This window comes from Coloeus monedula (assembly GCF_965178545.1).
Source record: "Coloeus monedula genome assembly, chromosome: 13".
Lineage (NCBI taxonomy): Eukaryota > Metazoa > Chordata > Aves > Passeriformes > Corvidae > Coloeus > Coloeus monedula.
Window position 1 is genome coordinate 18,729,438 of NC_138793.1, and position 16,217 is coordinate 18,745,654.

At 50.8% G+C, this 16,217-nt stretch overlaps 2 protein-coding genes across 2 annotated transcripts; one reads left to right on the forward strand and one right to left on the reverse strand.

The window, feature by feature from the left end:
• Positions 1-472: 472 nt before the first annotated feature.
• COX4I1 (cytochrome c oxidase subunit 4I1) lies at positions 473-4,916 on the reverse strand. Its single transcript, XM_082289894.1, has 5 exons — positions 4,842-4,916; positions 3,992-4,071; positions 2,984-3,151; positions 1,574-1,705; positions 473-738 (listed from the first exon to the last, which is right to left on the reverse strand). Exons 2-5 carry the CDS (start codon positions 4,068-4,070, stop codon positions 602-604), a joined length of 516 nt encoding a protein of 171 aa, XP_082146020.1. The 5' UTR covers position 4,071; positions 4,842-4,916; the 3' UTR covers positions 473-601.
• Positions 4,917-6,908: 1,992 nt separating this feature from the next.
• On the forward strand, positions 6,909-13,899 carry EMC8 (ER membrane protein complex subunit 8). Its single transcript, XM_082290243.1, has 5 exons — positions 6,909-7,185; positions 11,234-11,310; positions 12,725-12,794; positions 13,257-13,351; positions 13,604-13,899. The coding sequence occupies exons 1-5, from the start codon at positions 6,988-6,990 to the stop codon at positions 13,761-13,763; spliced, it is 600 nt and encodes a 199-aa protein (XP_082146369.1). The 5' UTR covers positions 6,909-6,987; the 3' UTR covers positions 13,764-13,899.
• Positions 13,900-16,217: the final 2,318 nt, after the last annotated feature.

Consider the following 16,217-nt stretch of genomic DNA (forward strand, 5'->3'; position numbering starts at 1 on the left):
TTCCAGCCATCACCAGCCTGGGATTGTCACCCTCATCCTTCTCAGCACCCCAAATTTATCACTTAGGGGGTTTTTGAGATGCAGGAAGGGGAGCTCATTGCTTCCTTCCCACCAGATTACCTCACCTTAGAAACCCTCCCAAATTTCTGAGTGGAAGGGAAAGAGGGGCCAGCAAGTGGCTGAGATCCCACCACAGCTCCTAAACCACAACATCAAGTTTCCTGATGGCTTCCTGTCCCATCAGGAAAAGGGCAAACTGAAGTCCAAGCTTGGTTTAGTCTTCAGAGCGGCATTTTTACGTTTTTACACCAAAACTTTGCAGAGTTCAGGGGATTTCCCTGCTTAGCTGGAGGGAGAAATTTGGCAGCAGCTTTCTTAGCCCTTGAAAACATTAAGCCAGGAAGCAAATCTTATTCAGGAACCGCATGTCCCACCCCAAGAAACACATCCAGAGACCAGCAACAGGCACCTCTCAAGTTAACCAGACATTTATTAGCATTTCTGGAGGTGGAGAGGGTGTTCCAGTACAACAAGCAACGAGGTCACACATAGGTGATGGAATCATTTCATATTCAAGCAGAGCAGGTTCCACTGAGTTGCTTTATTTCTTCCATTCGTTCTTGTCAAAATCCCACTGGGCTGAGATGCCCTCCACGGGGTTAACCCTCATGTCCAACATCCTCTTGGTCTGAGCCGACAGCCACTCCTCGGAGAAGGTGTGCGGGATGGCGCCGTACACTGCGGGGTGGGAATGGCCATTATGGAATTACGTCCTCACATCAGCAAGTTGGGAATTCTGGGCTAAGTTTCACTATCAAAAGGGTTTTTTCCCCCCCCTGAAGTCATCCCACTGGAGCAGGTTGCTCAGAGAAGCTGTGGTTGTCCCATCCCTGGAAGTGTCCAAGGCCAGGTTGGATGGGGCTTGGAGAAACCCAGGACAGTGGAAGGTGTCCCTGCCCACAGCAGGGGTGGAATGGGATAACCTTCAAGATCCCTCCCAACCCAACCCAACCCAGCCCAGCCTGTGGTTCTGTGATCTGTTGCAACCTCCAGTTTCTGCAGCATCCAGCTCAGACCACATTCCCACACAGATTCTCTTGGTTTCCTCCATCACCAAGATAACAGCTCCCTGCTTTCCTTTTTTGGGGAGCCTCAAGGCAGGGAGCAGCTCCTTTAACTGCTGCTCTGCCTCCCAGCACCTGGAGGCTCCTTGGAGGTCAAATCCTTAGCTGGGAAAGCAGCCAAACATGGCAGAAACCCAAATGTTCACTACCAAGGCAGCAAAAGCTTTTCCAGCAGCACAGAGCGGAAGCTCTGGGATCAGGAATATCATCACTCATTCCCCTCCATTTCCTGTCCTCCCAGAGCTCCACCACCTTTCTGTGAGTCAGCTTCCTGAACATTTCTGCTACATCCCCACAAGTTCCAACTCCAGGATGGAGTTTCCAGGGACTAACAAACAGCTCCTGCTGGGAAGTCCCCGTTATGGCTGTTCCATGAAACCATCCTGACCCCACAGAGAATTCCCATCAGGCATCACCTGATCCCGGCTCTCCATGGAAGAGCTACTTACTGAAGTGCTTCTGCCAGATGAGGATGACTCCAGTGAGACCAAGGAAGAACAACACTCCCCCCAGGATGGTTTTCCACTCGTTTGTCCCTTTGTTCATCTCTGCGTAGGTCTCGTTGAATTTCATCCGATACACTGGGGAAAAAATGCATCAAATCCTCTCTTTTAACTTTCCCTGGGATCTGCAGGTGACCAGGAACTCTGCAGAGGGAGGTGAACGAAGCCTGAGGCTGCCCAAAAAGGGGATGGATGTTAAATTAGGTTTGGCACACGCCAAAGCCATCAGTTGTTTCATCCCCACATCAATTTTAGTCTCCATTTTACAGATTATGCTAAAGTTGGGCAAAAGTTGCAGTATAGACTGCAGAAAGAAGGAAAAATGGGAGATTTCCTTCCTCCCCTCCAATTCCCAGTGTGGTTATTGACCCCAAAGCTTCCTAGCACAAATAATTCCAACAGGAATGCTCCGAGCTCAAAAAGCTTCTCAGCTCTGCCACTGAAATCCACAGGAATTTCAAATCCAAAGCAACAGAAAATTTGGAGAGCGCTCAGGAAGACGTGAGCAATTCCCCAAAGAGTTTTAAACCTTTCCCAGCCCAGGTTCTCCCTTCATACCACAAGAGCAGCTGGAAAAGATGAGACAGTTTTATTTGCAAGTCAAAACACCCACGGGGTGCTTTCACCAGCTGGAATTTGGTTCATGCCAAGGTCAGTGCTCATTAACATTCAAATCCACGTTTGTGTTTGGGGCTCACTTCACTCAGCTGGACTAACAATGGCACGTTGTTGTCTTGAGGAGATTTTTTTTGTGGCTTGTTGGAAGCAAGGAACCAAGAAATAAATGTAATAATTATTATTATTAGGTTTCTGGAAGAGGAAGGAATGGCTGAATGTGACCTCAGATATGGAGCAGGGGCATTTCATGTTCTGTAACAGCTCCAAAGATCTTGGGAATAAAAACCATGGGTGTGTGCACACAAGGAGCTCCATCATGATTAAGAAAATTCCTTCATGCATCAGCTCTGCTCATAGAGCCACTGGGAAAAACCTGGATTAAGAGCTGTTCCAGGCATGGCCTGGAACAGAAAGCTGTCAAAAGACTTTTGTTAAGGACCTGGAGTGATAGGACGAGGGGAATGGCTTTGAGCTGAGTGGGTTTAGATGGGATATTGGGAAGGAATTCCTCCCTGGGAGGGTGGGGAGGCCCTGGCACAGGGTGCCCAGAGAAACTGAGGCTGCCCCTGGATCCCTGGCAGTGTCCCAGGCCAGGCTGGATGAAGCTTGGAGCAGCCTGGGATAATGGAATGAGATGATCTTCAAGACCCCTCCCCACCCAACCCATGCCATGACACTGAACATGGAAATTGTGTTGCTGCTGCCTGTGGGGTCACTCGAAGCCCCCCCAGAACCTACATTCCACTTTCTCATCCACGGACAGAGCGCTCCACGACGCCTTCTCCTTCTCCTTGAGCGCCTTCTGCTGCGCAGAGAGGTCCCTCACGAAGGCCACCTCGGGCAGGGGCACGTCCCGCCGGTCCACGTAGCCTGGCAGGGTGTAATCCTCTGCCTTGACAACGCCAGCTGAGGGGGGGGACACAGGGACACCAGTCAAGGTCCTGCACAAACATCTCTGACTGCTCACGACACAAAAGCCAACAGCTCCGAAAGCGCAGGAATGCAGGAGGGAAAAGGTGAAGCATTTAGAGTAAGTGCTGTTCTAAGAGGATAAAAATGGAATCCCAGGATGGTTTGGGTTGGATTGGGAAGGACCTTAAAGCTCATCCCATCCCACCCCCTGCCATGGGCAAGGACACTTCCCACAGTCCCAGGGTGCTCCAAGCACCTTCCAACACTGCCAGGGATCCAGGAGCGGCTGAGGGAGCTGGGAAAGGGCTGGAGAGTTCCTGAGGGAGCTGGGAAGGGGCTCAGCCTGGAGCAAAGGAGGCTCAGGGGGGACCCTGTGGCTCTGCACAAGTCCCTGACAGGAGGGGGCAGCTGGGGGGGTCGGGCTCTGCTCCCAGGGAACAGGGACAGGAGGAGAGGGAACGGCCTCAGGCTGGGCCAGGGCAGGCTCAGGGTGGGCAGCAGCAGGAATTTCCCCATGGAAAGGGTGCTCAGGCCTTGGAAGTGCCCAGGGAGGTTTGGAGTGCCCATCCCTGGAGGTGTCCCAGGAAGGGCTGGAGGTGGCACTGAGTGCTCTGGGCTGGGGACAGGGTGGGAATCGAGCTTGGACTCGGTGACCTTGGAGCTCTTTTCCCACCTGAATGATTCCATGACTGCGATTCCTGACACCTCCCCAAGCTCCCTCCATCCCAACCCTCCCCTCACCCACACCCCACCCAGCACAGCTCTTTGTGCTCCTGCCCTCCAGGACCTGTTTTATTCCCTTCCTGACCCTCCCTGCCAGCAGCCGGGACCCACCGTGTCCATGTGCCCTCAGGCACAGGGAGGTGGAGATGGATCTCCTCCCGACGAGGCTGAACACTCTGGAAGCCAACATCCTGCAAGGGCAGGCAGCAACAGGTCAGTGCCCAAGGTGAAATAAAAACACTTTCCACGAGTTTATATTTAAAAAAAAAACAAAAAAAACCCCAGCCTAGAGGCTTCCTGTTCCTTCTCTAAACAGCAGCACATCACTCTGTGCTTTTCAGGGATAGTCTCCCACGATATTGACCTGGATGGGTCTTTCCATTCCTGTTTTTAACCCGAGCCTCCTGCACTCGAAGCAAAGGACATTCCCTTATTTCAGTCGCCCTTCTGGGACGCTCCCATTCCAAAATAAGCCATTCCTGAGCAGATTCCAGGAGCCGCAAGCACATCCCACAGCCACTGCAGTGGCCCCTGAGCAGGGAGCAATCCCGGCACATCCCGGGGAAGGGCGGGATCGCACACAGGGGATGCCCACACACACGGCATTCGAGTTCCTCAGGTGACCCCATCTCAGCCCAAAGCCGCTCAAGCTCCCGCGAGGACCCGCTGCCTGCCCCTGACCTTGCCCTCCCCGACTTGCCCCTGGCCTTGCCCTCCCCGACTGTCACCTCAGTGCCGCCCGACAAGTCGCGACACCGGTGACATAACCCCACACGGACACGCTGGGACCCGCGGGAGGGGTCGCAGCGCTCCCCCCTCGCACCCCTCCCCGCAACCCCCCAACCCGCGCTGCCCCGCCAGCCCGGGCGCGGATGGAGATGGGGGAGGAGCTCCCGTTCTCCCTCCCAGCCCTTTCCCAGCCCGTTCCCGGTCTCCACCCGGCCCGTCCCGGCCCCACGACCTGGCGACCGTCCTCTACCGCGGGCGGGACCGGAAGGAGCCGCGGCCGGAAGTGCGGCGCACGCCGGGAGCGCGGCGCAGCGAGCGGCCGGGCCGGAGCGGCCCCGCGCGGGGGCTGACGGGATGCGGGCGGACCGCCGCTGGAGGTTTATCCCGGATTCCCAGAATCCCAGGATCTTTGAGGCTGGAAAAGAACTCCAAGGTCACCGAGTCCAAGCTGGGCCCGATCCCCACCTTGTCCCCAGCCCAGAGCGCTGAGTGCCACGTTCAGTCATTCCCTGGACACCTCCAGGGATGGGCACTCCAAACCTCCCTGGGCACTTCCAAGGCCTGAGCTCCCTTTCCATGGGGAAATTCCTGCTGCTGTCCACCCTGAGCCTCCCCTGGCCCAGCCTGAGGCCGTTCCCTCTCCTCCTGTCCCTGTTCCCTGCGAGCAGAGCCCGAGCCCCCCGGCTGCCCCCTCCTGTCAGGGACTTGTGCAGAGCCACAAGGTCCCCCCTGAGCCTCCTTTGCTCCAGCCTGAGCCCCTTCCCAGCTCCCTCAGGAACTCTGCAGCCCCTTCCCAGCTCCCTCAGGAATTCTCCAGCCCCTTCCCAGCTCCCTCAGGAATTCTCCAGCCCCTTCCCAGCTCCCTCAGGAACTCTCCAGCCCCTTCCCAGCTCCGTTCCCTTCCCTGGATACGCTCCAGGCTCTCAGTGTCTGTGTCATGAGGGGCTCAGAACTGGACACAGGGTTCAAGGTTTGAAGCCCAGGAGCGGCCAAAATCCAGGATGGACAAAGCACAGAGGGCATCCAGGGGTTGGGAAGGGAAGGGGGTCAGTGTGGCAGCTGGGGACGGACGCGGCTGAGACATTGCTGAAGTTATGTTGGGTGTTACCCTTTATACAGAAACCCAGTGTCCTTTATTATTTGGGATGCCCATCCCTGGAAGGGTCCAAACCCAGGTTGGATGGGGCTCGGAGCACCCTGGGCTAGCGGGAGGTGTCCCTGCCATGGATGGGATGGGCTTTAACGTCCTTTCCAACCCAAACCACCGAGATTCATGATGACATGGAGCTGATCGGTCACAGCTTGGACTCGATGATCCCAGGGGTCTTTTCCAAGCCCACCCACCCCGCGATTCCCCGTGGCTCAAAGCACACGGTGCTGACCCTCACACACCTGACCCCGTACCCCCCATCCCATTGTGACAAACGAGGTTCACTCTCCTGTTAGAATTTAAAGGGTTTAATAGAAAGACAGTAAGAGACACATAAAATAAAGCAGAGGGATAACGGCCGGGTGCCTTGGCGCTCTGCCAAGAGCACACCTGATGCTCGAGGTGAGTCCTTTTTATACCATTTTTACTGTCTGTTCTCTATTCATATTCAAACTTTTCCCGGAGCTGTTCTGCATGGCCACTCCTTGGGTCCGCCTTTTTAGAGCATGCGTAGTCTTCTGCCTTGCGGGTTTATTTCTTTTGATTCTTGGGGTTGGGCTCGCCAGGTGAGAGTTGATGGTTGAGTCGGGCTCTTAATTCTCCGGACAGTCAGGGCTGATTGCAGCTTTGGGCCTCTTTGCCCCCCAGGCAGAGCGGTGATAGCGGCTCTCGGACTCTCCTGGCCGCCCGTTCTCCGGGCGGAGCAGCCTTTGGGCCCTTTTGTTCTCTGGACAAAGTGTTGATCAGCAGCTCCTCGGGCCTCATCCTCTGCTCGCTTGGAGGTTCTCTTACTTGCTCACACTTGCTAACATTCTTGCTAAAACGAGAGAAAACTCCATCCACACAGCCAAAAGCATTTCTAACATTATATAATATCCACCTTAGTACTTGCGAGAAGCCAATATTACAATAGACGTTTAAAACACCATCGCTTTTTACGCTGATCCTCCCGGCCCTCCTCACACCCCAAACCCACCCCAAATCCACCCCAAATCCACCCAAACTCACCCCAAATCCATCCCAAACTCACCCCAAACCCACCCAAACCCACCCAAACGCACCCCAAACCCACCCCAAACCCGCTGTCGTAAAGCCGGCCGCGCTTGGCGGCGCTTCGCGACAGCCGGCGGCGCTTGGCGGCGGGCGGGGAGCGGCGTGCGGGCCGGGCCGGGTCGGGACCGGGAGCGGGGCCGGGAGCGGGGCCGGGCCGGGGCCGCCGCAGGGCACCATGAAGCTGACCACCCAGGCTTACTGCAAGATGGTCCTGCACGGCGCCAAGTACCCGCACTGCGCCGTTAACGGGCTGCTGGTGGCCGAGCGCCCGCCGGCCCCGCGGCCGCCGCAGCCCGCGCTGTTCGTGGACTGCATCCCGCTCTTCCACGGGACGCTGGCGCTCGCTCCCATGCTGGAGGTGGCCCTGACCCTGGTGAGGTGTTCCCGCTGGGATGGGGGTGCTGGCAGTGCTCGGGGGTGGAGGGAGGTGTTGGCACGGGCGGGAGGCGGTGCCGGGGGTGTCCCTGCGGGATGTGGAGCTGCTGGATTCGGTCCGGAGTGCCCGTGGAGATGCTCCAAAGGCTGGGAAAACTCTGCTGGGAGAGCTGGGGATGTTCATCTGGAGAGGAGAAGGATCCAGAGAGAGCTCAGAGCCCCTTGCAGGGCCTAAAGGGGCTCCAGGAGAGCTGCAGAGGGACTGGGGACAAGGCATGGAGGGACAGGACACAGGGAATGGCTTCCCATGGATAGATGGGATATTGGGAAGGAATTGTTCCCTGTGAGGGTGGGCAGGCCCTGGCACAGGGTGCCCAGAGAAGCTGTGGCTGCCCCTGGATCCCTGGCAGTGCCCAAGGCCAGGCTGGAGCAACCTGGGACAGTGGAAGGTGTCGGGGTTGGAACTGGATGGGCTTTGAAGTCCCCTCCGATCACTCCATGATTCCATGATTATACAGTTGTGAGCAAAAGAAGATCCGTCCCTTTTTGAGATCATTAAAAATAACGAATTTCTGATTCCTCCAGACTCCTTGGCTTTAATGTTTCCCTCGGTCTTTCTCATCCCAAAAAAAAAAAAAATATATATATATATATATATATATTATTTGTAAGTAAATTCCAGTCACTTGTGCGTAAATCCCGGTTTTCTCCAGCTGAGATGGTGCCATGGGAAAGTTGACATCTTTGTGAAGCCTGGAAATGATGAAATGCAGCCAGAGACACAGGGACAGGAGCTGAGCCTGAGCCCTGACCATTGAATTTTGCTGTGGAACACACAAAATTGCTCATTTCAAATCTCTTTCCAGCAGCATAGGAGTAGCAGAGCATGGTGTGTTTTCATTAAATTGGGATTAAATGTCTTTCTATAGGGTTTAAGCAGAGAATTTTGGTAAAGTCTAGGCCTTCAGTGCAGCTTTTCAGTGCAGATCTTGCAGCAGGATCAGATTATTAGGAAATAAATCCTGTTTCTTGCAACATCTACAGGAAGAAAATTCTCCTGGAGCCAAAGCTGTGGCAGAATTTTACTTGTTTACTCTCAGTTTTTGGTACAAAAAGGTAAAGACTGGAAACTCTTGGTGTTTCCCACATCAGTTAGGATTTGCTACAGCTCTGTGTGCTTCACAGCCACAGATCCTTTAAAACACAGAATTTTACAAGAACCCGGGGCCTTTTGCTGCTCTTCTGGGTTTAAACAAAGGCAAAAGTGTCCATAAATCCTCTCAGAGCAGCTGTGAAAATTGGATTTTCTCGTGGAAAAGGGTTGAAAAGAGGTGATTCCACATCTTCTGTGCAGCCTGGCGTGTGGATCCGGTATAAATCAGGGAGATCGGGGTGGTTAAAATCAATTTTTGTAGCAAAGCAGCTTCGTTCCTAAAGGATTTCCCAGCTCTGGCAGGATTTCCCAGGATCTGGTTCTTTTCCAGTTCAGTTATTGCTGATTCTTGGTCGAGGGTGGCTCCGTGGGGGGTTTTTCGAACGAGCCCCACAAGTTTCACATCCTCTTCCCTGCCCTGAGTCATCCCAGAACGTGAAATGGGAGCAAAAATCTCCAGATTTAATCTGGAAGTTGAGGAGCGACTTCCAAACTTTGGAGCTTTGCCCCCTAAAACTTGCAGGGGGAACAAGGAATCAACAAACCCTGAACAAAACATCGTGGCAAGGGAGGTTTGGGTGGGATATTTTTCCCCCAGAGGGTGCTGGGGCACTGAATTCCCCAGGGAATGGGCACATTCCCAAGCTCCAGGAGCATTTGGACAGCACTCCCAAGCACAGGGAGGGGTTTTGGGGTGTTGGAGTTGGACTGGTGATCCTTAAGGGTCCCTCCCAGCTCAGGATATTTGAGGATTCTCCCATTTCCTGAGGTTTGTAGCTCCGGAGGGCAGAGCAGAAGCTCCCGGGTTTAATTTGCACTTTGAAATCCCTTTCAAAGCCGGAGTCATTAAGAAAAAGTGAATTAAGTTGCACTCGAGCCTCTGAATTTCTCAGCTAATTGATGTGGTTTTACAAGCACAGCTCCAAAAAGGAGAAACCAGGGAGCACTTCCCTCTCCTGGAACAGCACTCAGCTCCTCCTGCTCCTCCTCCTCCTCCTCCTCCTCCCAGGGTTTTCCAGACCCCCAGGCTCCCCCTTTGGTGGCTGCAGCAAAGCAAAGCTACTTCAGATTTTTCCTTGGCAGGGCTGGCCGTGACTAAAAATATCAGGAGCTAATTGCTGTAGGATACCTGCGGTGACAGGGCCTGGGAATTGCAGCTGGAAAAGCTTGCATTCCAAAATGAGATTTGGGGGTTTTTTCTCTTTTTTTTTTTCTTTTTTTAAATGCAGAAGCAATTTTTAGTTACCAGTTAGGAAAGCGAGAACTTTAAATCATTCTCTTCTTTTTGAGGCAATTTTTGGTACAGAACAAAAATGGACTTAGGACTGTTTCTAATTTTTAAATTGATGGACTTTTTTTTTTTTTAATAATAATTATTATTATTATTAATTTTACTGTCTGGGCTGCTGGCTCTAATGCCAAGCTTTCAAGCCACTAACAATTAAAACCAGAGTCCTAAGCCCTTAAAATGGGTTTGGAATGGAAACAGCAGCTCTTGCAGGGCTGCACAGCTTTTTTTTTTTTTTATCACTTAAATCCATGTCATCCCTTGGATTATTTACATGGCTGTTTTGTTGGCTTGATTCTGCAGTCTAATACTATAATTATTGCTGAAAATGAGATTGATTTGACTCCCAGGACGCGACAGGTCAGCACCAGATGTATTTTTGGAGTTCTTTTTAATAGAGCTGGGGAGGGTTTTTTGAGGCCGTGCTCTCTAGGGACTGCAAAGGAAAATTCGAGCTGCTTTCTCCCCTTCTGCCTTTCAGGGCTTTGTATTGTGCTGACTTGATACCCTCAATTCGAATGGAAAACATCATATATATAGATATATATATATAGATATCATAGCTATAGATAGATATTTTCAAAGGCAGACTCAGCAGGAGGAATTCAGCTCCAGTTTAAAGCAGCAAGAACAGCGGTGCTGGGAACTCCTTTCATTAAAAAACAACACCTGACAAAAGTACCTCAGTTTTGGACTGGTGTCAATCAAAAATGGTGTCAGTTATGTGCCAAAAATGCATCTGTTAAAGTATTTACATACAGGTGTTCAATAGGGAAGAGCTCTCAAAGGGAAACAATTCCATCCCAGTGGAAAAGCTGGTAAATGGGACAAACTTCTGCCTCACATTCACCTTTCACCTCAAGCTTTTATTTTCTAATGAAGGCCCGCAAAAAAATGGTGTTTAAAGCAGCCAGAACGGTGGGGTTGAAACTCCTTTCATTATAAAACAACACCTGACAAAAGCGCCTCAGTTTTGGACTCGTGCCAGTCAAAAATTGTGAAACTTAATAAAAAACAATACATCTGCTGAAGTATTTACATAGAGATGTTAAATAAGGAGGAGCTCTCAAAGGGAAACAATTCCATCCCAGTTGAAAAGCTGGTAAACGGGACAAACTTCTGCCTCACGTTCACCTTTCACCTCAAGCTTTTATTTTCTAATGAAGGCCCCAAATGGTTGCATTTTCCCCTAGGAATGTTACATTAGCAATAAAACCCTTCTGCAAGGACAGGGCAGCCACACATCCACGAGGGGAACGTTCTCTCAAGTCCCTTGTCAGGTGAACACTGACAGAAAATTGTCCCAGCCATCGGTGGGTGAGACCCAAACCCTCTCCAGGCAGGGTTTAATTGTCCTGTCACTCGAATTTAGGCTGGGCTTTGACTGAGACAGCTCCTTTTGCTCCGTTGGGTTTTTCCATCCCAGCTCAATCAGCCCCACCGTGCCCGAGCAGGCGCAGAAGGGGACAGAAATTTGTGTGAAGAACCGAGCAGCAGAGCTGGAGCAACGCTGCTTTCTTTACAGGACAGCCACGAGATTTCCTCAATCCTGAGGCGGTGGGGGGCTGGTTTTCCTAGGATTTATTGTTCCCATTGCTTTTCCAGATTGATTCCTGGTGCAAGGAGAACAGCTACGTGATAGCTGGATATTACCAGGCGAACGAACGCGTGAAAGATGCCAGGTGTGTTGGGCCAATATTTCCTTCTGTTTGCTCTTTTAGCTTGTACCTTGGACTCTGCCAGCAGAAATCATCCCCATAAATCAGGCGTGTTGATTCCCTCTGACAACTGTCAGCTGCTTCCACATTGTCTCCGTGGGGCTGCGGGATGTGGCCTTTGCTCAGGTGCAGAAAGTCCAGGCTTTGCAGAATCCCTCCTCGCCCGTGGCTGCTATAAAAGGCCACTCTTTGAACGAGTGCCAGCCTCTTGAATTGCAGTTGTCAGGGAAAAAGCCAAAATCTGCAGAGCGTTTGCTTGTGCAGTATGGATCTTGTAAAGTCTGACGACTCCCAGGATCTTATGGAAAGTCAGGGGTGACCTAATTCTTTCTAAATTTCTTCGTTATCTCCTGAGTTTTTTCAAAGAGTTTTCTTACGTGGTGGAGAAGTAGAAGATGATGTCAGTCAGGCAGTGATAACTCTTATTTAGCACTTCTTTTTCCTCAGGATTAGTCATTTTTTTTCCCTGCTGGCTGACTCAGATTACTCACTAAACAATAAGGGACCTTCCTGCAGAGCCACAGTTTCATTTTAGAGCTGTGTATTCCATGTTTTCCTCTCTATCTATTGGACAAATCCAGGACTGGGACTAATTAGAACAACTTATTTAAAGTATTATGCCCCATCCCTGGAAGTTTCCAAGGCTGGATGGGGCTTGGAGCAACCTGGGATAGTGGAAGGTGTCTCACCGATGGCAGGGAATGGAATGAGAGAATCTTGAAGGTCTTTCCCAGCCCAAACCATTCCACAAGGATCTGATCCCAGTTATTTGTTAATGGATATTCAGACTCAATTATGTTTTTTAAGGAACACTTGTGACTTCTAAGGTACCTAACAGGGATAAAGGCATTATTTGTCCTTTCCTTATAAATCTGCTGGACACATTTTTAAGGAGAAGGTACAGTTTGTTCTCTTTGAGGTTTGAAAGAACATCACAGGCTTGATGTTTTTTTAAAACTTCAGTTTAATTTCTGAAGATAACTGGTGCCACAGAGATTGACATTGGCACTACAGTGAGGTTGTCACCTTTGAAACGTGGTAAAGGTTTCCAAAGGTTATCTGATTTTGGTAGAGAAACTGGTCGAGTTTCTAAGTTTCTCTTTTAATTGCCTGCCAAGGCAACATCTTTGGTCTGGGGGAAGAAGATAGGCGGCCACAAAATGTTGATTCCATGTCATTCCAAAGCCGTTTCCTAAACACAGCTGAGCTGAGCTTCGGGTGCTGCAGAGCCCTCTATCAGCTGTGGCATCAGCTCCTTATCTCGTTCCTGTTTGCGAGCACCCAGAGTCACTCTCACATCTCTCTGAGCTCATTTCCTGCTGCTTTCAGCTGGAACTCGTGGCTCACCTCACTCAGTTCCTTTTCCCTTCTGCTCCAGCCCCAACCAGGTTGCAGAGAAAGTGGCCTCCCGGATTGCCGAGGGCTTTACGGACACGGCGCTCATCATGGTAACTTCCTTCCCTTCACCCCACTGTGTGCCCTGGCCCTGCTGCTGCACCAGGGAAATGCTGTTCTCTGGCTCCTTTCGTGAGGAATTCCATTTCTCTTCCTGTCCAAAATGCTCTGGGGAAGAGATGCAAGGAGCAGTGAAGTACAAAGTAAATCCACAGAGAGACTGTGGTGAGCTCTCTGTCACCTCAGAGGAATAGGGGCCTTCTCTGCATGTTCAGGCAGCAATTTCTGGCTCCAGCCCTCTTAGTGCAACTTAAATTCTTACGTTTAACATCACAAAATAGGGCTTTGCCTCCTCACTGCTGGGACAAATGCTGGCATCTTAAATTTGGCAATTTGAGGATAAAACAGTGGATGTGTGTAAAATTCTCTTGTTTTTACAAACTGATTCGGGGTTTATTTCATCTCTTGGGATGCTGGGGAGGAGACTGAGGTGGTGTTTCTGTGTCCCACCCCAGGTTGACAACACCAAGTTCACCATGGAGTGTGTGGAGCCTGCCATCCACGTGTACGAGCTGCACGAGAACAAGTGGAGGTGCAAGGACCCACACGTGTGAGTGAGCTGGGAATTTACTGGGGTTTGGGGGAAAACTGGCTGGCTGTGTGAGGGCAAAATTTCATGGCTGACTGACCCTGTGAGTGTAGCTGGCAGGGATTTTAAAGCTGCTTCTTGTAGTGAGAGGGAGCAGTTGGTTCCTGCAGGCAGGCCATGCTATCCCCACCGTGTCCACGCTGCAGCATGGCTTAATTTTCCCGAGTTTTTCTTGGTTGATTCTGATGTATTCCGGATTCTTTTCCACCCTAGTGACTTCTGTGAAGATTGGACCGAAGCCCAGCGAATCGCTGCATCCCTCCTGGACAGCAAATCCTACGAGACACTGGTGGATTTCGATAATCACCTGGATGACATCCGGAACGACTGGACAAACCCAGAGATCAACAAAGCTGTGCTGCACCTGTGCTAGGAGAGATTCTCCTGACTCATCCACGGGCATTCCCACTCTGTACTGAAGAGAGAAAAATGCTATTTTTGAATGTAAATAGAATGAATATTCAGTACCTTGTGTGGAAAGCTGACTGATTAAAGAGGAGTGGCCTGTCCCGTGGCGCCGTGCTGTGTCCGTAAAGCCACGGAATGCTGGCGGTGACATTCCCTGGAAGAGCTGCCAGCTGTCACTTCCAGCTGTCCTCGTGGACACCACACCCACTTGTAGTGAATGTTGCTATTCCTTGGAAACCAGAACTGCTTCTGCTTGGCCCCACTGTTCCTATTCCAAAGTTTTGACTTCAGCTTTTCTAATCTTTAGAGAGGTTACCTTTTTAACGATTTATGGAAATACCTTTCCAAAAAAAATCAATCCTGTCCTCAGATGAGAGATTTTAAGGGCAAATAGATCAAATGGGAGGTGAACGGTTTTCTTCTGGCCTGGGTTGGAAATTGTAACTCTCTTGGCACAGTAAAACGCAAACTGCTGAGGATGTTCCATGCTCATGTGTCACCTGTTTCACAGTGCTTTAGCATGACACAGCTACAGAGTTTCAAAGCAGTGTTCCCAAATAATCCGGTGATTCCTGCTCTCCATGGGCGTGGCAAGCACAGTTACTGCTTGAATGTGTTAAACCCAAAGTAAATGATTTATAAAAAGGACTGGAAGCACACTGCTGAGTTTGAATCTGCACTTGGAGCCTACAGTAGTGAAATATTTGATGAATTTCGGTGCATTTTGGGGGGTTAATCAGCAGATCTCATTTTCCACGTGGTGTCCATTTAAGTATGTCCAAAATCCCTCCTTCTGAGTTGAAGGCAAGTGATCCAAGTACATGGAATCAAGGAGCCTAGTTCAGCTTGCCTTGCCTTTGCCATTAATATTTATTTCCAAGGAGAAGTTCCCTGGACAATGAAGCTTTATACCAGCCTAGAAGGGCTCTTTGTAAGCCCTCGTTGCCTCACTCCTCGTGGTCATTTGCCCAACTGTAGTTAAACACAGCCTCAAGCTGCAGCAATTCCTCCAGATTTCCTTCTCTGCCTGCCCAGAAATGTTGTCACAAGGAAGATCCAGATACCCACAAAATGTCAGCCTGTCTCCAATCTTGGTGTTAAAGTCACAGGAAAGTTTGGGTTGGGAAAGATCATCTCATTCCATGGGGGCAGTGACACCTTCCCCTAGACCAGATCGTTCCAAGCCCCATCCAACCTGGGCTTATTTTAAAACAATGGAATTGTCAGAATCTCTTTATTTTGACTCAACAAGCCCAAGTTTCACTCCTTTTGGAGAGGGATGGGGTAAGGCTAAAATCCCATTTGCAGCAGGGAATAGAACCTGGATGCCTCCGGGCTGTGGAGTTCCAGCTGAGATTCCGCAGGGCCACGAGGTGAGGTCGGAGGGAGGAGAGGAAGCTTTGGCCACTTTGTTTTTTACTTCCCTGCCGTGCACGGGTGAGATGTGATTACAAAAGAGATTGGCACCGAGTCAAGAACCTTCCCTAGGCTGAGTCAGGCTTGCAGGAGAGGGAAATGTTTTCACTTGTTGACTGAAAACATGTATTTAGCTCCCAAAAATCAGCCAGATTACACATTCCAGTGGCTGCTCCGCTCCACGTCTGTAGGAAAAGATATCCTGGGAGCAGAGGGTGCAGGAAGAAGACTTTGTACAAACTCCCGGTGAAATCCAAGGCATTGTTCCAGAGGCAGATCATTATCTTAGCGAGATTCCTCTTTCGGGGTTGTCAGAAGGAGCTCCTGTGTCTCCTGAGCCGCGGGAAATGCGTTTCTTGTTCTTTGTGACAGGATCTCCTAATCAAGCTTTGATCATAAATATGCAAATTCAGGCTAATCCGGCTCCCCCTGTAAAGCAGAGTGTGGCTCCTCAGTGTGTAACCTGCTGGAATATTCCCTGGCACTAACTTGGGACACGCTGCTGGAAGGGGAGCAGCTTTTAGTGCTTTGTCTTCCCCTTTTTTAATCCTCCCTTTGCTCTCAGCTGAGGGTTTTTTCCACCAGCAGAAGCCCAGGCTGGCTTGAAGCAAAGAGGACAAACCCACAGATCTTATCTCCCCTGGCCTATTTGCATTGAAGGCTGGACAAAAGCAGCAATTCCATAAATCCAGGCAGCCACCGTGGCTCTCCGGAAAGAATGAGGAAGCTGCAGGGCTCAGGGAAGGCTGCGTTCCCCTTTCCTGCTGATGCTGCTTTCCTGGCTGGTTGATCCGTTGGATTCAGCAGAGGAATTCAAGGTAATTCCTTTCCAAACTTCACGGGGAGGAAATCTTGGGGAAGGCATCTCTCGCTGGAGCCCTTGTGAGAGCTGGGAAGGCAGCACTGGGAATGCGTGTCCCAGTCTTTTTTGGTTTGTTAGCAGTTGCTGACATTCAGCATTATTTTTTTTTTCTCTCTATCCACCAAAAGTTGGAGATTTGGC

What these genes read in the sequence shown, in the direction of transcription:
- COX4I1 (XM_082289894.1), bottom strand. Translation starts at nt 4,070, where the DNA reads ATGTTGGCTTCCAGAGTGTTCAGCCTCGTCGGGAGGAGATCCATCTCC. An exon ending in CCTGAGGGCACATGGACACG is followed by an intron (nt 3,152 to 3,991) that starts GTGGGTCCCGGC and finishes CCCCCCCCTCAG; the next exon opens with CTGGCGTTGTCAAGGCAGAG. An exon ending in CGTGGATGAGAAAGTGGAAT is followed by an intron (nt 1,706 to 2,983) that starts GTAGGTTCTGGG and finishes TTTTTTCCCCAG; the next exon opens with TGTATCGGATGAAATTCAAC.
- EMC8 (XM_082290243.1), top strand. Translation starts at nt 6,988, where the DNA reads ATGAAGCTGACCACCCAGGCTTACTGCAAGATGGTCCTGCACGGCGCC. An exon ending in GAACGCGTGAAAGATGCCAG is followed by an intron (nt 11,311 to 12,724) that starts GTGTGTTGGGCC and finishes CTTCTGCTCCAG; the next exon opens with CCCCAACCAGGTTGCAGAGA. An exon ending in CGGACACGGCGCTCATCATG is followed by an intron (nt 12,795 to 13,256) that starts GTAACTTCCTTC and finishes GTCCCACCCCAG; the next exon opens with GTTGACAACACCAAGTTCAC.